This window comes from Vigna umbellata, chromosome 3 (assembly GCF_029865625.1).
Source record: "Vigna umbellata cultivar VRB3 chromosome 3, Vumbellata_1.0, whole genome shotgun sequence".
NCBI classification, from domain to species: Eukaryota; Viridiplantae; Streptophyta; class Magnoliopsida; order Fabales; family Fabaceae; genus Vigna; species Vigna umbellata.
In genome coordinates, this window is record NC_142167.1 from 7,012,262 (window position 1) to 7,030,876 (window position 18,615).

At 33.6% G+C, this 18,615-nt stretch overlaps 1 protein-coding gene and 1 pseudogene across 1 annotated transcript; both read right to left on the bottom strand.

The window, feature by feature from the left end:
- Window positions 1-219: 219 nt before the first annotated feature.
- LOC124825412 (DEAD-box ATP-dependent RNA helicase 15 pseudogene) lies at window positions 220-792 on the bottom strand (annotated as a pseudogene).
- Window positions 793-7,763: 6,971 nt separating this feature from the next.
- DNK (P-loop containing nucleoside triphosphate hydrolases superfamily protein) lies at window positions 7,764-12,145 on the bottom strand. Its single transcript, XM_047298011.2, has 5 exons — window positions 11,392-12,145; window positions 10,463-10,915; window positions 9,800-10,177; window positions 9,656-9,723; window positions 7,764-8,216 (listed from the first exon to the last, which is right to left on the bottom strand). The coding sequence occupies exons 1-5, from the start codon at window positions 11,950-11,952 to the stop codon at window positions 8,000-8,002; spliced, it is 1,677 nt and encodes a 558-aa protein (XP_047153967.1). The 5' UTR covers window positions 11,953-12,145; the 3' UTR covers window positions 7,764-7,999.
- Window positions 12,146-18,615: the final 6,470 nt, after the last annotated feature.

The window sequence follows — 18,615 nt, forward strand, 5'->3', positions numbered from 1 at the left end:
GCTTTTTAGAATAGTAGCATGTATGAAGCTAAATGCTTATGTATTATTGATTGTGAAATAATCAGAAACGTTGCAATATTTAAAACTTGAAAAAGTAACTACCCACTAACACTTTTATCCTAATTTTAATCCAGTATTCCAACCTATAATTAAAAAATTAACTAAATCCTAAAAATAAGGAATAAACTTTGACTCAATTAAATTAAAAAAAAAACATTCTTAAAGCATTTTCTTAATACTCCCTCCTTGCTTTAGGAGCTGCAAAAGTCCATGAAGGATCGATTTTGCTTCGTCATCAACATAAATTTCCATATCTTGCATAAATTTTTTACTGTATTTCTTTACTAAGTGTGGTTGAAAACATCATCACTTGTTGATCATGAGGAGTCAATTTGAAAATCTCCTAGACGTCTCTTCTCATATCAAGTGATTCCAGCATCTTGTTGCACTCCTCAAGTATGAAATGCCTCACGTTATTTAAACCAAGGTCCTTATCTCTAGCCAGAGTAAGAATCATCCCAGGTGTTCCAACAACGATATGAGGACATTCATTCTTGAGCAATTCTTTTTGAGCCTTGATATTGACGCCACCATAGAAAACAACAGCCTTTATATCAAGAAGATATGTTCTGAATCTCTCAAATTCATGGCAAATCTAATAACCAGTTCTCTTGTGTGGCAAAGAACAAGAACTGCAACTTGACCAGGAACAGGATCAACTTGCTGAAGTGTAGAAAGAATAAAAATAGCAATCTTTCCCATCCCATATTTAGCTTGACAAATCACATTCATTCCAAGTATAGAAAGGGCAGCAAATACATCACTTTGAAGCGGCATGTTCTCAGCTTTATCGACCTTTCTGATGAAAGAATTTGTTTTGCCTCCATGGTAAACCACAGCCACATTGAGAAGGATCAAAACCAATGTTGCAACCATTGCTGCAAAACAAGAGAAACTCTTTGCACCCAACATATGATGAGGATGTCTTAGCCTCTTGTGTCAGATTCTTGTCATATTTTCCTTGAGTGAGAAAAGAGCTTGCTCCTCCTCCAATGGTTTTAGAGCAAAGCTTTTCCCTTTCATTTGCAATTTGAGCATCTTCTTCCTACTACTGAGTTTGGTTCTTGCATATGACAACTTCACGCCCAAGTTGATTGTACTTGGTGCATTTAGCGTCAAGCCTTCTTTAGCACTTGAATGGAGGATGACCTATCTTGTTGCAATGCTTGCAAGGAGGATACTTTCCCTTAGAGCTTCTTGCTTTACTTTCATTTCTAACAACACCTTCTCTATTTGGTTGTTGGTTCCTTCTTTTGTTTTTCCAACTGTCTTCATGTTTAGCAAGCAAGGCTTCCTCAAGAAAGCCTTCTTCTCTCATAGCCCTTCGTTGTTCTTATGCCTGCAAGGAATTCAGCAACTCTGCCAAGGTGATCTTGGACATATCCTTAGTGTTTTCTAATGTGGTTATGGTAGCTTCAAATCTTTTACGGTAACTAGAATTTTTTCAACAATACGAGAGTCTTTAAATTCTGAACCAAGCAATCTTACTCTGTTTGCTATGCTCAGAAGGCTTTTAGAGTACTCCTTGATAGTTTCAGATTCCTTCATCTTTTGTAATTCAAAGTCTCTAATGAGATTCAACACCGGCAGGCCTTTGATTCAATCATCTCCATCGTATTCTTCTTTGAGATAATCCCATGTGGCTTTGGCTGACTTTAGAGACATGATTCGAGTGAAAATTGTTGGTGAAACTGTAGCAAAGAGGCATGCCTTTGCCTTAGCTTTTCTAGTTTTTTCGTCTTTGTGATTCTTGATTTGAGTCATCGTTGGATTGCCATGTAGCGCTGGAATTTCATAATCCTCTATCTCTCATAGATCCAGAGCTTCTAGGTAGGCTTCCATTCGTGTAAGACCCTAGGAAAATGTGGTAATTAGGGAATAATGTGGTTATGGAACTTGGACATTATTATTAGTAATTGTTGTTTGATTATATAATGTTTTCTATAATTACAATTATTATGTTATTATTTAATGTTATTATTGAGTAGAGCACATGATTGATATGTTTTTATCATGATGATTTGTGTGGTGTGTTGTTACCAATATGATATGATAGAAGGGTGATTTGAGATTTAATAGGTGTGGGCCAAATTTTAGAAAGAAAGAGAGTTAGGGTGTTGCTCCTTCCACCACCACACTTTTCTCCCTCCACCTCCCCTTTACTATTTTGTTCCTTAGTAAAATTTTATTTTTAAGGTTATTATTTTTTAATTTTACCCATTCACAACCTATTTCACTAATAACCTATTCTAATCCCGTACATGAGTAAAATACTTTTCTTTCATTTTAACATTATATTTCTTCCTCTCTTTCTTTCGTCGTTGTGAGATACTACAAGTTGCAAAGGTTGGTGGTGGTGGAAAGAATTATCAAGCAGTCTCCCTCTCGTGGTGCAGTGTCGCTCTCGTGGTGCAGTGCGTGGAGTGCTTCCTCCAGGTGCGTATTCGAATAAATCTTGAAATAAAACCCTAAAATAAAAAATGTAACCTTTAAACGGAGGTGACATCCTTCAACAGATGTCAACATCCATTTAATGAAAAACGAATGTCGACATCCGTTTTACCTTAAACGGATGTTGACATCCGTTGAAGATGTCACCTCCGTTTAAAGGTTACGTTTTTTATTTTAGGGTTTGTTTTATTAGGGGACATCCGTTGAAGGATGTCACCTCCATTAATGTATACTTCCTCACGCTGGTTGATGTTCTGGACGCTCCTTGATGTTCCTCCACACCATGGCGGTGACGCTCCTTCACACCACGGCGACAATGGAAGCTTTCAAACCAAAAAAAACTAGGAAGAAAAAGGAATGGAAGTGCGGGAGGTGGGGAGGTGAAACGAAAATGGGGAAAGGGGAAGAGAGTTCCGTGAGTGGATGCTGGGAAAGTAAAATTAGGGTTTCAAATTATTTAAAATAAGGTAAAAGATTAGGATATAATTGTATTTAAAATAATGTGGGGAGGTGGAGGAAGTATAGGGTGGTGGTGGAAGGAGCAACACCCAGAGAGTTAAAGTAAACTTTTGGGTTTAATTTTTATTTTGGGGCCCAAGGTAAAAGAGTCTTATACCCTCATTAAGTGGTGTGGACATTAAGTTAAGGAAGTGTAGAAAGAAAAAGGAATAAAAATAAAATCTGAAACAAAATAGAAAGATTATGTGAATCGTTGAGCTATTGGGTGGTTATTGATAGTTTAAATATTAGATAAAATAAAATAAGAAAGGAAATCTTTGTGGTTTTATAGATTAAGTGAAAGATATTATTTTTAATTAAAAAGATAGAGATAGAATAGAAAAAGATAAAATGGAGAAGAGTAAAAGGGGCTGCATATTGCTACCCTAAAATCCAAAAACGAAAATTAGAGAGTTAAGGGAGAGAAGAGATGTTTCTAGGAGAGAAGAGGAAGAGTTACAGAAAACCTAGTGCAAGGGAAGAGTTGTTGTATTTTTGAAGTTAGATAAAGCCCTAGGATTGGCTAAGGTATGGGAAGCTTATCTTTGTTTGTTAATTGTTGTATGATATATGTGTTCTTGGTTATTTGATTAATAATCCTTGTTGATATATGTTTATATGATTATGATTATGGTTGTATGTTGCTCTTGTTGGGTAAGGGTTTATGTATGCATGGGCATAGGGTTTATGTAATATTTGTGTTGGGTTTTTCCTATGAATGTATGTATAGTTGTTGGGTTATCTCAACAAAGGGTTTGATGTTAAGGGAGAATAAAGTTATGATTTATGGGGGGTTTTCATGCAAATATATGTTGTAAGTATTGGGTTAAAGGAAAGAAAAGAAGTCACTCCCGCATATCACAAAATCTGCACTGGTGTTTTCGACGTTGCGAAGTCGTTCACCGTTGGATTTGGCTAAGTTTTGGACAGTGGGTTTCAGACATATGATTCTTCATTTTGACCGTTCGGATCGTCAATTGGAGGTCCACGTTGGGAGAAACAGCCTAAACGAAAAGAGGAAAGTATTTCCGCATATCACAAAATCTGCACTGGTGTTTTCATCATTTCGAAGGCGTTCACCGTTGGATCGGACTGATTTTTGGACAGTAGGTTCCAGACATATGTTTCTTCATTTTGATCGTTCGGATCGTCAATCAGAGGTCTAGTTTGGGAGAAAACAGTCTCGAATAAGCTACTCTATTTTGGAGAAGTTGTAGAACGTGATGAGAATCAGAGAATGAGTTTAGGGGTTCTGTTTAAGGTTAGATTTTACTTGTGGATGAGATTGGAGGATGTGTGAGTGTTGGGATGTACCTTGGTATGTGATTGATGAGCATGAGAGTGGAAGATGAGGTCTACTTGTTGTACCTAGTAAATCCTGGTTCTATCTGCGGATAGGTACTCTCTTTGGCATTGGTTGTTGAAAAGAGAGTGGTGACTCCCTTTGGTATTGGTTGTTGAAAAGGGAGGGATATTCCCTTTGACATTGGTTGTTGAAAAGGGTATGACTCTCTTTGGCATTGGTTGTTGAAAAGAGGGTGACATTCTCTTTGGCAATTAGTTGTAGAAAAGAGAATGGAATTCGAGTGTTGAATCTTCTTTGGTGAAGGGGATAGATGTTCAGCCTTGTGTGATAGGGGAACAGTTCTGAAGCCAAAAGAAGGATGACTCGAGTGTATCTGTATGGGGAAGCTACAAATGGGACTGTAGAAGCGGCTACAGTCGGTGAGGTAAGGTACAGGAGTGTGACTGAGTCTTGTCATGTTAGAGTTCATGGTTTGGTTATGCTCACAGTGTGATTTATGATTGGGATAATCATGTTGGTGGTGTACCTATGATGAGGATCGAGGATCGGGGAGCAAGTAATTCGTTTAATTGAATTGTTATGTTAGAGGATTAGGAATTCTATTGTTATTACTATTATGTATGGGGTGTTTGATTGTTGTGGATTTAATCAATATGTTTGTATTATGTTATTATGATTGTTTTATCGGTAGCTTACCCATACATGTTTGTGTGTGTTCATGTGAATGCGATGATCGTATGATGTGTGATGTTATACGTGAGCAGATGATGTTGCAGATGGTGCTGAGACATGATAGATTCGAGAGATGACGGGGGACAAACTTGAGATTTTATTTACAGTTATTGTTTTTGAACTTTGAGACAATGTAATTGAAGTTATTTTAATTCCTTCGTTATTTTCATTGGACAAGTGTTTTGAAACTATTATGTTTTATGCACGTTTAAATATTGAGATTTCGAAAGTACCTTTCCGCATTATGTTAAAGTTTGAAATTTTTACCGATTTTTGAATAACCTGTGACACCCTGAAAATTGGGACGTTACAATTCGTACCGCCCAAATTTGATAATTTTCACCATTGAAGACTGATTGTGTTATTGCAGAAGAACTTGAATCTTCTTCCATGCTTTTAAATTTTTCTCTCATAGGTCCCTCAAGAAGAAGGTTCTCGATACCAATTGTTGGTTTTTTAGAATCAAAACAATAGCATGCTTGAAGTTAAATGCTTCTGTATAATTGATTGTGAAATAATGAGAAACGTTACAATATTTAAAACTTGAAAAAGTAACTACCCATTAACACTTTTATCCTAATTTTAATCCACTACTCCAACCCATAATTAAAATATTAACTAAATCCTAAAAATAAGAAAACAATTGACTCAATTAAATTAAAAATAAAACACTCCTAAAACATTTTCTTAACAAAGTCCTTTCAAAAGGGCATCAACATGTTCTTCATGTTTGAATGGAACTCCAACTCCAGCAAATTCATCAACATAGTGCTTATTTTTAAGAAAGTAATTCTCCCTTGGTTATGAATCAGGTTTGACAGCTCGCATAGTTGTACGAAGTTGTCTCGCATGAGACTTAGTCTGAAGGCTAAAATTCTAATGAACCTTCTCCCAAATCTCATAAGAATGAGTGCATCCAAGAACTTGAGATAAAACAAATTTTGAGAGAGTAGACTAAAGCCACACCACCAAAGTTTGATCTTGAACCTCTCAAGCCCCATACTAAGGATTAACTATGTCAGTGGCACAATCATGTTCATTAAGATATCTAGATGGAACCAATGGATTAATAACAAAACGATGCAGTTTATGTGACTTAATTACTGGGTCAACGTATTGACGCAAGTATCAGTAATTAGAATCATAAAATTTCTCAGCAATAGATATAGGAAACAAAGTAAAAGCCATGGCAAGCAAAATGATGAAGAGCGCTAAGTGAAAAGAGAAAACGCTAAGCGAAAACAAACCAGAAAATCAGTAATTCACTTGATGCACAGCTAGGACGAGTTGAGCAAAGTGAGATAAATTTTTGCAAAGCCAAATGCAAGCACAATTACCTAACATAAAGCACAAATCACCAATGCAAGCACAATTGAGCAGAGAAAATTAGGAACAATTAGCAATTGACCGATTGAAATGCAAAACACATGAGGAGAAGCATTCACGAGCCAAATCTAAGCCAATTCACCGATAAAAACCTTGAATTAACAAATCTGAACCAATCGCGAGCCAGAATTGGAACAACTCACCAATTGAAATCTCAACTCAAGCTAAATCGAGAACGTATCACCAAATGAAAACGTGAAGTGGGGATGTTTATGAATCACTAACAATGCACGAATCTCAACTCGAACAAGGAAGAAAACAATAACGAACATTAAGAATTTGGACTTGTGAAGAAAAATTTCTAGATACCATCTTAGAGAAACTGAACAAAAAGAGAGAAGAATTGAACATGATAATTTTATTATTGTATCACACTTAGATTTATGGTATAATGTGTATTTACAGATGGAGTTTGCTATAGTTGTTATAGAAACTGTCAGTTGTACAATTTCAAAAGAGAATAAGAAATCGTAGGTAAACCTACATTTGTAAACTATACTAACAGATCTGAGAAAGAAATGGTTGGTTAATTTTCATTAGTAGCATAATTGATTGTCTTTATATTTTAAGAAAATTTACCCCAACAAAATCATCATAATTAGTTATGCTTAGGGCATAATCTATTGACCAATATACATGGAAATATAGGAAACCAACATGATTGGCAATAACTTATAGGAACATTGTACAAATTTGACGTGTATTTCACAATAATTCTTCACCACTAAGCATGGTCATAGAGAATGTAAGATTTACACAACAAAACACATTATCGTTTGAGAAAAAGTTAGACTCGGTTTGTCTGTGAATTGGAGTATGAATTTGGAGAATGAAGATGTTTAAATTAAGAAAAAAAAATCTTAAAAAAATGAAGAGACTTGAAATCAAAATTTAATGAGATGTGATAAATGTAATAGATTAGAAAAATATTTTAATCGATAAAAAGTAGAAGATTATATTATTTATATTTATTATTATTGTGCTTATATTATTTCTATATTATTTATTTATTTTATTAATATTATTATGTATTTATTTTATTATTATTATTAGTTATTTTTTTTATTATTATTATTTGATTTACTATATTTTATTTGATAGTAATCAATTAGATTTATTTGTTAATCAATTATGAAATTAAATTTATAAAAGTTGAAAAAAACATACTTTCCCGCAATTCTTTCTTCGTATAAGAGAGGAAAGTTGAACGAAGACTTTCTTTTGGTTTTTCGTAATCTGGGGTCTCGTTTTTCAAAGCATTAGTGATAATTAGCGAGACATATCAAACCCAATTTCGTGCTCATTGTTCACAATGTACTATACTCAATCGTCTGAAAAAGTTATATCATATACTTGATGACAATTAACGAGACATATCTAACCCAATCTCATTGTTCATATCTTATAGGCTCAAGAGAACCTTTCTAATCACAAAAAGACTAGCGTGTCAGGAAAACGTCAGGCAACCATAAACATCACCACTATTTTACATCAGTCAAGGTCCGGAGTTACAAAATCTTTACATGCAAGAAAAAACGTGAACACGTCAACAAAGTTTAGCTGCCACTAGCCAGACATGAATGACATTGTTCGTCTGAAGTCCAAAGGTTTGAGCGCTTCCTGGGGAAAAGGCTTTCCATCTGGTAGCCACAGTCCACCCTCATGAGGTAGCAGCACCTGTGATTGGCCTTGGCTACTTCTCGCATCTCCAACACCTTCCTTCGATGGAACCTCTTGCTTTTTCTTCACAAATTCAAAAAACTCTGCAACTTGCCGAGCATATCTGCTCCACACAAACAATAAGTTCCAATGCATTAAGGATCCATTGAAAAATAATTTTAGTTCAATATATTTTCATGCATAAATCTGTCACCAATGGAATTCTAAAAGCTAGTACTGTAAAATCACAAGAATTTTACTTGTTAAAGGTGACCTTGGTTATCTTTACTTCCAGATATATCAATTACAGAAAACGTAACATTTCACTCACCACAACCATTATTATAAAGAACCAGTGACAAGTTAAACATTTGCGATGGAAGAGTGACATTAACTTAAATAACTGCAAAAGTTGCATGGATAGTTTGGGGATTATGCCTAATAGCAGAAGGACTCAGAAACTAAGCCGCTAAGAAATTTAGCCCAGATCCACTTGTTGATTACCAAATAGTCCTGCTTGCAGATCCATTATTGGCATGAAACAATAATCTGGGGATGAAACAATCTGACGATACACATAAAAACAAGGCAAGTGAATCAAACCCGTTTAGTGTCTGCAGCAGGTGAATAAAGAATTTTTAATTGTGGCATTGACCACAAGTTTATAGCTTCAGAGAAAGTAATTATTTTTCCCAGGTGCTCTATTTACCAGTTACCTGATGACTAATGCATACAATTCATGCGCACAACCACCATAAAAGTTGTGTACCAATTTAGCACAAAAATTGCTCGACGTGTATTAATTATAATTGTGTATGTACATGGTTTCTGAACACTTAAGCGCACTTACAAATGCCAAAGACCCTATAAAACTACCAGTATCCTCAATATTTAAAAGTTTCAATTCATGTAAAATAACACATTAACCTTTGCCTTTTCCCTTTGTGTCTCTGATACAATGAGAGTGGAAAAACAATGTTGTAAATTCTGATTATTTTAACAAGTAGCAAAAACCCTTCTGTAAACCAAACAGCAAAAGTTTTAGCCATTGCAGTGGGAGTAGACATAGTTCCAATAAGGAGCTCAGGTCCCATACCTCACAAATGGAATCTAAAATCCGACATTTCCACCATGCACTGCGGCTCGGTTTACATTCACACACAACAAGGCTGTGCACTAGTCTAGTTCCATTCCAGGTAAAGACTGCATCACCAGCATCACAATTTCACAACATATGCTGTTCATTTGTAATGGAGAGACACGGTGGAAGGCTCTAATATAAATTTATATGAACCAATGAAGAACCATACTACAAAAGCTAACCATTATGGAGGGAAAGTTGAAGTCCACATAAACTCCTCATACTAGAGATGTGGACTTAAGGGTTTAGAACATAGCATACACTAATACAAGCTCAGCTCAACATCAATCCTAAAATAACAAAACTCCTTGGGACAATAAAATTCATAATATTCTAACATAAGCAAAGAAGTCTGAGGGAATAAAAGGCATACTCCATCATAAGGAAAATGGAAAAATATGAATAAGAGAAGTTTATCTTACTGTCTCTTTGCCTCAATATCTTTGCTGAAATCAATATTGGGTTCACAGTCCAGAACCAGTGCAGGAACCTGTATGTAGTTAAAAGGGTTAAGCCAATCTACCCCGGTAAATAAGAAATTCAAATGAGATTTCCTAATATTGTACCTTCTGAATGCTTGAATGCATGTGACCACCCTCCAGATAAAAAACACGGTCTCTTATATCAGGGTGTAAAGAGTTGTCAATATGATGGGGTAGCTTATTGACTGCTAAAACTCCGTGATTACCACTTTGGAAGGGAAATAACCAGCTTTCATGCTTTTCATGGAGGTCACGGAGATAGTCCAGGGTGACTCCACCTTCTTCTTCTCTCTTCCGTAACATCATTCTCTTATGGCAAGTATCAGGACTTGCCCTAAGATAGATAAAACCATCAGGAATAAGTCCAGGCAAGGAAGACACGACAGGATCAAACCACGAGTCATAAATACTGATCTCCATCTCATTCATCCAGTTGGCTTCATGAACAGCTCGCACAAAAACCTTAATTGAAGAGTGACTAGTGAGATAGAAAAAACAAATACAGCAAAGGAATTCCCTTTCTCTCTAGTAAAACCAAACAGAAAAGCAAGGAAATGTGGCTTCAAGTCCAGTAGTTGCTTGCTATTATTTTGTAAGACATCCAAAAGAAGTTGCATCGGTGAGTGAGGAAAAAGGTAAACTACCACGCTCACCCCAAATCAAAGGAAAGGAACAACACCAATAGACAATCAACAGCCAGAGAGGATTTAAAGAGAGGGTCGAGAATACCAAAGGTGTAACACTCACCATTCTGTCACTGAAAACGCTCCTCTCCATCAGACGAAGAGGCTTGATTCCACCAGATGACTCTCTTTCCTGCATCACCCTTGTAACAAATACATAGTTCTGAAAGGTGTAGGCATACCTTTGTGGCTCCGCATAAAAAGCATCCAAAATATTAAAGTGATCAGGTCCAACATCCTGCCACTTGTTAATAGGTTCAGGAACAATCTCAACAAGGTCACGCAATTCAATCGTTTCATTTGCAATTCTCTGAAGGAAGGTAGTCTTGCCAACGCTGATATTACCCTCAACACAGAATGTTAAGCGCTTCTTCTGCTGCGAAGAGGAATTCTCTTCCAACTCCTCATCGACACTCTTTTTGATGAAAGTAGTTATACTTTCAGCATGGTTCTTGTGGATTATCCCAACAGAACTCTGCAGATACTCAACCATCTTGTCACTGGATTTGCCAAAGAACTGCGGCAGATGACCCAAACAAACAGAAAAAAAAAATTGCGAAATAGTCAGTATGAGCCCAAAAAACATTTATTTATACTTCCTTCATAGCTGAAAAATAATACTATAAGTTGGAAGATATTCAGCAGAGCGAAACTCGGAAAAAAAAAACACAAAAGGAGCATTCAGTATGAGATTTACTTTACATTTCCTAGGAATCTTGGGTTAGGAACGTAGACTCCTATGATTAGTATGACAATTTTCAAAATAATTCCGATAAATCTTAACATTCATAGAATCACTTTTAAAAATAATTTAGAAAACAAATTTATCCATGTTCCTAGAAACATATATTTCAAACGTGTTCCAAAAGTGATTTTCTGGAATGAAAAAAAAAAAATGTTGTACATCAAACAACATGAACATGAAACACTAAAACAGCATGTGCAACTAAGAAACGGGTTTTAAGATAGATAGATAGAGAAAGAGAGAGAGACCTTATCCTTGTAGAGTTGCTTGAGTTGAGCAACACCAGCGATACCTTTCTGAACGAGCTTTCTGAAATTTCTGGGACCCACACCGGGGATGGCCAACAAATCAGGATTTGACGGAGAAGGAGAGGAAGAAGTAGCAGGACCCTTTTGCCTCCTATTTAACCTCAAGCTAAAGGGTCTCTTCTCCTTGGCGTGGTTGCTCTCGACAGAAAAATCGCGAAGAGAGCGAGAGAAAAAGGAGCCGTGAGAAGCCGAAAACAAGGAGCGGTTTGGAGAATGGTTAAGGAGAATATGGGTGTTAGTCCTGTTAGGGGTAGGGGTTAGACTCAGCCTACAGACACAACAAGTACTGGAAGAAAACGAAGGATAGCGAGAAGAGAGATGGGGCACGAGGGCTCCATAAGGCTTCTTCTTGTCGGAGAAGGAAGAGGCCGGAGCAGTTGGAGGCTGCGGCGCGGCTGACATCGGTAGAAAGTTTGAAACTTGTGGAAAGGAGAGAACAGGAATGGAGAAGAAGGGAAGCGAAGATGAAGAATAAGAAGAAGGGCTTAGCAGTTTCTGCATTTCACTCACTCACTCAGTCGATGGCTGTTTCGGTGTGTTGTTGTTCCTCATAGTGAGGGCGGGAAGGAAGGGTTTTAGGTTTAGCCTCTTTCTGTATTGTTTTGTGCTCTGCTTTGCTGTTCTCAGTCTTCTATTTTTCTATTCTAATATTCCCAACCAAATTGGATACTCATACACATTCCCCAATGAAATGAAAAGCACAATTCAGAGGATTCAACACAATTCTTTTCTGTAACTTTGGAACGGAATCAAACTCTTGTATTTTAACTTATTATACTGATTTTTTTTGTCTAATTAAGCCTTTTTGTAAATTTTAATTTACTTTTTAATCCCTGTTTTCCTTTTTCTTTTGCAGATATTTTTTTTATTTACTTTTTTTTCTTATGGAAGGACTGTGAGTAAAATTTAGTACGATCTATCTAGGAGGAGATTGCATAATTTTAAAGCCTTGTGTTCAAATTTCATTGTTCTTGCATAATATTAAAAAGGTTAAATATTTATTTCTTAAACTTATACACAAAAAATAAAATTAATAATTCTTCTTTCATGTATTATATTTTAGTTTTCAAAATTTTAAAAATAATTATATATTTTTTTAATTGAATAACATTAAATTTTTTTATGTATTTAATGGTGTTTTAGTGTCACATTTAAAATAGAGATAATTAAATATTGTAAATAATATTAAAAATAATTGTATGATTTAAAAATAAATTAAAATATTTTTTTACTGTTATTAATATTTGTATATAATGTTAATTTTAGAGGTAAATTTTAATTATGGATAAAATAATTCTTACAATTATTTTATATTAATAAGATTATTTAAAAGTTATTTTTTTTTAAATAAAATTAATTTCAATTGATTTCTAAAACCTATTTGCATAATGTAGAAGACATAACCAACATCACAACTCATATAAAATGTTTTGTCCTCTCCTCTGTATTATCTTTTAAAAGAGTGGATGATCACAAGATTTAGAGATCGAGTTTTAAGTCTAACTCAACCTCCACAAAATCGACTTGAAAAGTGAGATTTGTACCTTCTTTATATATTATAAATTGGTTTTATCTCTAGTCGATGTGGGACTTCCAACACACGCCCTTCATGTCAAGATATAGGCATCTCGAGCGTGATAGTAGAATTAATAGGATGGTCCGATAGCGGCCCGACAACAGGTGGAACAAAAGAATGCCCACATAGATTTCGCTGGGATAGGCTTTAACCATGGCTTTGATACCATATTAAGAAGTGGGCTTTAAGTCTAACTTGATATGGTCTCAGAGCCATGGTAGGAGCCTTTCCTAGCGATATTTCTTGTTTCTTAAGCATTTCTATTTCACTCGTTATCGAACCGTTATCGGATCATCCAATTTCTACTATCATGCACGAGATGTCTATACCTTGGCGTGAAGGGGGTGTGTTGGAGTTAGGCTTAAATCTCACTTCTTAATATGGTATCAAAACCATGGTTAAAGTCTATCCTAGCGAGATCTATGTGGGCATTCTTTTATTCCACCCGTTGTCGGGCAGCTATCAGACCACCCTATTAATTCTGCTATCACGCTCGAGATGTCTGTACCTCGTCATGAATGAGGTGTGTTGGAAGTCCCACATCGACTAGAGATAAGACCAATTTATAATATATAAGTGAGGTGCAAACCTTACCTTACAAGCCAGTTTTGTGGGGTTGTGTTAGGCTTAAAACCCACTTTCTAATATGGTATCAGAGCCATGTTTAAAGTCTATCCTAACAAGATCTACGTAGGCATTCTGTTCCACCCGCTATCGAGTCGTTATCGAACCACCCATTAATTTCTTCTCTCACGCTCGAGATGTTTATACCGAGCAAACCTCATCTTAAAAGCCGGTTTTGTGGGGATGAGTTATGCATAAAATCCACTTCTTAATATGGTATCAGAGTCATAGATAGAGGCTATCCTAGCGAGTTCTATGTGGGCATTTCTATTTCCACCCGTTGTCGGGCCGCTATTGGACCACCCCGTTAATTCTACTATCACGTTCGAGATGTCTATACCTCGGCATGAAGGGCATGTGTTGGAATTCCCACATCGACTAGAGATAAGGCCAAATTATAATATATAAGTCGAGTACAAACCTTACCTTACAAGTTGGTTTTGTAGGGTTGAGTTAGACTTAAAAACCCACTTTCTAATATGGTATCAAAGCAATGGTTAGAGCCTATCCTAGAGAGTTCTAAGTGGGAATTTATGTTTCCACCCGTTGTCGGGCCGCTATCGTACCACTCATTAATTTCTACTCTCACACACGAGATGTCTATACCTTGACGTGAAGGGGGGGGGGGGTTGGAAGTCCCCCATTAATTCTACTATCATGCTCGAGATGTCTATACCTCGGAATGAAAGGGGGTGTGTTGAAACTCTCACATCGACTAAAGATAAGGCCAATTTATAATATATAAGTGAGGTGCAAACCTCACCTTACAATCAAGTTTTGTGGGGTTGAGTTAGGCTTAAAATTCCCTTTCTAATAAGATCTTTTGTTGCACTTGACTAATCTAACAATTTGTTGCATTTTGGGAGATTATAATATTATATATTGCCCTATTTGGTCGAGGTGTTTTCTCTTTAAGAATATAACACTTTGTATGCTTCAATCCAAGCTTGTTTTCATCATGTCCTCATTTACAATATTATTTAATATCATTATTGTTAAAATAGAATGGCTTAATTTTCAACACCAAGAGAGGGGTGAATTGGTGAAATACAAAAACAATGTTTTCTTTAAATCTTTTTAGCAAAGTAGATGACTTTAAAAACTTTCTTGAAACACAAAGAAAAATATTTTTAAGTGCAGCGAAAATAAATTTGATTAAACGCAGTAAAGAGTCGATTAAGTAAAAGTGTAGGGATAGAAAAATCAAACACTGCTTTTTATACTGGTTTGGCCAAGCCTACATCCAGTTTCCTTCCTCACCAGGAAGAAAATGCACTATAATGATCAAGGTTTTTACAACAAGGCTTTTATAGAGACCTCCACGTCAAAAATATAAAACACCTCTCTAACCCTCCATTTTTCACCCAAAATCATAACCCTTTAGTCATGTATATACCCAACATCTAAACCACTAAATCCTTTCCTTAATCTCATAAGTTTAGATAAGGAAACACCTTTAATTTCACAAGCAACTCCCTCTTAATTGCCTTATACTAAACCAAAAATTATAAACTCAAGAATCCAAGTACTTATACCATATCACAAGAGCCCTTTAACATAATTCCGTTCAATTAAACAATCATTCCTAATTATCATAAATCATCCAAGACCAATAACATTCAACCAAAAATTGATAACCGAAATTCATCACATCAAATCACCAATATTCATAACATTTCACATATTTAGCCCAGACTATAAATATAAATTAAATTAAAAGTATTAATTAGCTTCTTTTACTTGACAGAAGACCAAACCACTATAAAAAGCCTAAGACAGCTCCACAAAAACAGGAGCTCTATCTACTCCTACAAACACAATCAGGGTACATCATTAGAACCACTGATTAACAAAGACTCAAACTAATGACTCCAAAAGACACATGCAAGCTAAGCAGACCCACATACAACCAATATAAGAAAAGACTAGAGAAAAGGGGTTGAAACTCAACTTACTTAAACAGGAAAACTGATTGGTCTAAGTTGAAGAGCTCGCCGTGAGGATCACTCCTACGGTCTTGCTTCTTCAATCATATGAACATATGATGAGAACTCCTAGAGAGAAGTCAATGAATTCTAAAAAAGTAGTTTATAGGGACGATGTGTTTTAAAATAATAAAACTTGTTCATAATAAAACTATTTATATTAAAAAAATTAATATTAAAATAGTCGAGTTTCACAAATTTTAAATCACTATCACTTTTAAAATACTAAATTTCTAAGTCTTTACATAAAACGATAAAAAAAAATGAAATAAAAATATATTTATTTTCCAATTCTTGTGATAGTTTTCATTGAAACTTTCTTCAACTATAAGTTTATGGTCTTCTTCTTCAAATATCATTGGACAGCTACTTGAATGCTTTAGTATTCTCGAGAGAAAGACACCTAACAACTAACAACCACAATGCAATTAATTAAACATGTGGAGCTAATAAACTTCTACAGACTTTTGTTTCCTCTACACCCAAATAGTTTGTTTCTACACACCTCCATGAAGCACGAGTAATATAAAAAATACCCTTTGTATTATTATGTTGTAAGGACGCCAAAATTAAAAATTTTGGATTGCACAATCCACAATTATTTATTTTCAATATTGCTTAACATTTTTTAACTTTACATTTTGTAATGTATTTTGGGATGATGGAATCTAGAATACTTTTTCAATTATTTATTCAGATCATATTTATGAAACTATGTTGGATTTAAAATTAGGTTAGGGATCTTACAATTCATAAATTTCTGATTATACAACCTAGAATTTAACTCTTAAACTTTATCATGGTAGAGTTAGAATAACACTCACCTTTTAAATTGTACACTCCATAACTAGTATGAAGTGGATTTTTAATTCTAAGTAGCACAATAACGAAGATTTCTTACGAAATCATAATAATTATGAAAGGCAAAAGAGGGAGTTGCAATTTGAAGTTATAATTTTATAATCAAAGGTAATAATATAACTAACAACAAATAATTAAATTCCTAATATATCACTATCTATAATTAAATTGAAAAACTCAAATATATATTCCACCTTCAGATAATGTCAACTGTAACTTGAAAAGACTTTCGATAATATGTGATATCTATATAAGATTTGAAAATTATTATTAAAATTACAACTAATAGTTTGACATATATTAAAATTACAACTTATAGTTTTACAACATTTATCAAAATATCTTAATACTTGAAAACGTATTTTAACTAATAGTTTGTAATTTTCCATATTCATATCATTAAACATTGAAATGTTCAAATTTAAATCACGCAATTACAAATAAAAGAGGAAGATCGATATTTTTAAAAATAAATATAACAAACTATAATACCCTTATATCTTATATTTATATAAAAAAGTATAATTAAAATTGTTTTACAAGCACATATATTTAAAAATTTAATACTTATTTTAATTAAAAAAATTATTATGTAAATATACCTCCTATTAAATATATTAATAAATTGAAAATAATCCAATAGCATAAACAAAAACAATTGGATAGTCCGTGCTTAGGGGTCTCAAACTAGTTTTATACTAAAAATCCTTCTTAATTTAATTGTTTTGTTTTAAGATTATATTATAAAATGTTGTTACCAAATAGTTGCTAATGCATTCTTTTCCCTTTTTTTTAAAAACGAAACAAAGTAAATTAGTTTCTTAAAACTAAGATAGTTAATGTGAATAAAGAATAGTCATAACCAATTATCTTCCTTAATTGACTTTGAACCGTGCACTCGTAACATCATTATTCAAATTTCAAAAGTTTATAGGATTTCAACAAATATTCTCTCTTCCAGTACGATAGTTAATAATCGATCTGAATTAAAATTATTAAATAGAATTAAGCCAATAATAAATGAGATATCATTAAATAATTAAAAACTATTCTACAAGGACTTAGGAATTTATCTTAGAGAAATAAATACTTGTTGCCATAAATGTTTGTAAAAATGTTAACTATTCTAATTTCATTCTTTCTCTCTCTCTCTCTCTCTCTCTCTCTCTCTCTCTCTCTCTATATATATATATATATATATATATATATATATATATATATATATATATATATATAAATTTTAGCAAGCTTTTTAATATAGTTGTTATTTGATGAAATATAAATATTCACGAAATAGTCACTAATTTATTAGCATGTTTTGGATATAAACATTTTTATACAATATATTTATTAAAAATTCATTATCTAATTTAAGAAAAATATAACGTAATAAAAAAAATAATTCGAATTATGAATTATTTTAAAGAAGTGATATATATATATATATATATATATATATATATATATATATATATATATATATATATATATATATATATATTCGTGCATGGTTTTATCTTCACAAGATAGAAATATTCACCAACAATAATGAAATTAACTTTCAATGAAATAAGATACACATTCATAAATAAAATTATAAACTTATATTATTAAAAATTATTTCATACAATAATAAAGCATCTATGTACATTACAAAATCCAATGAGATGGTTACAAAAACTTAAATCACAGTCATTAATAATTAAGTCATTTTCATTCAATGTCAGCATGATAATAACCCCTTTATCACAATATATAATTTATGTATAACCAATAACGTAAGAAATATTGTTCAAAGAAATTAACATCAAACAAATAATAAAGTAAAATAAAAAATGTTATATAATATGATCAAATTTCATTGAGAGAGAATTTATGTGAAATTTCAAGAGATAACCACTAACTATGTATAAATAATTAGAAACTAGAGAAAATTTTGAGAGATATTAAAATTATCTTTTACCACCAGCTTAGTAATTATCTTTCATATAGAAAAGAATTTCATATACAGGCAGATGCATATCAATAAAAGAATTTCAAATAAATGTTTATTAGAGAATAAAAACTTAAAATATTAAATAATTAACAATTACTAAACAATTTATTTGAAATAAATTG

Bases quoted from the DNA above. Each gene is read 5' to 3' on its own strand.
- DNK (XM_047298011.2), bottom strand. From the start codon at position 11,952: ATGCAGAAACTGCTAAGCCCTTCTTCTTATTCTTCATCTTCGCTTCCC. The intron at 9,724-9,799 runs GTACAATATTAG...AACTACATACAG, and splicing joins TGCATTCAAGCATTCAGAAG to GTTCCTGCACTGGTTCTGGA. The intron at 8,217-9,655 runs GTAAGATAAACT...TGTGTGGAGCAG, and splicing joins GATATTGAGGCAAAGAGACA to ATATGCTCGGCAAGTTGCAG.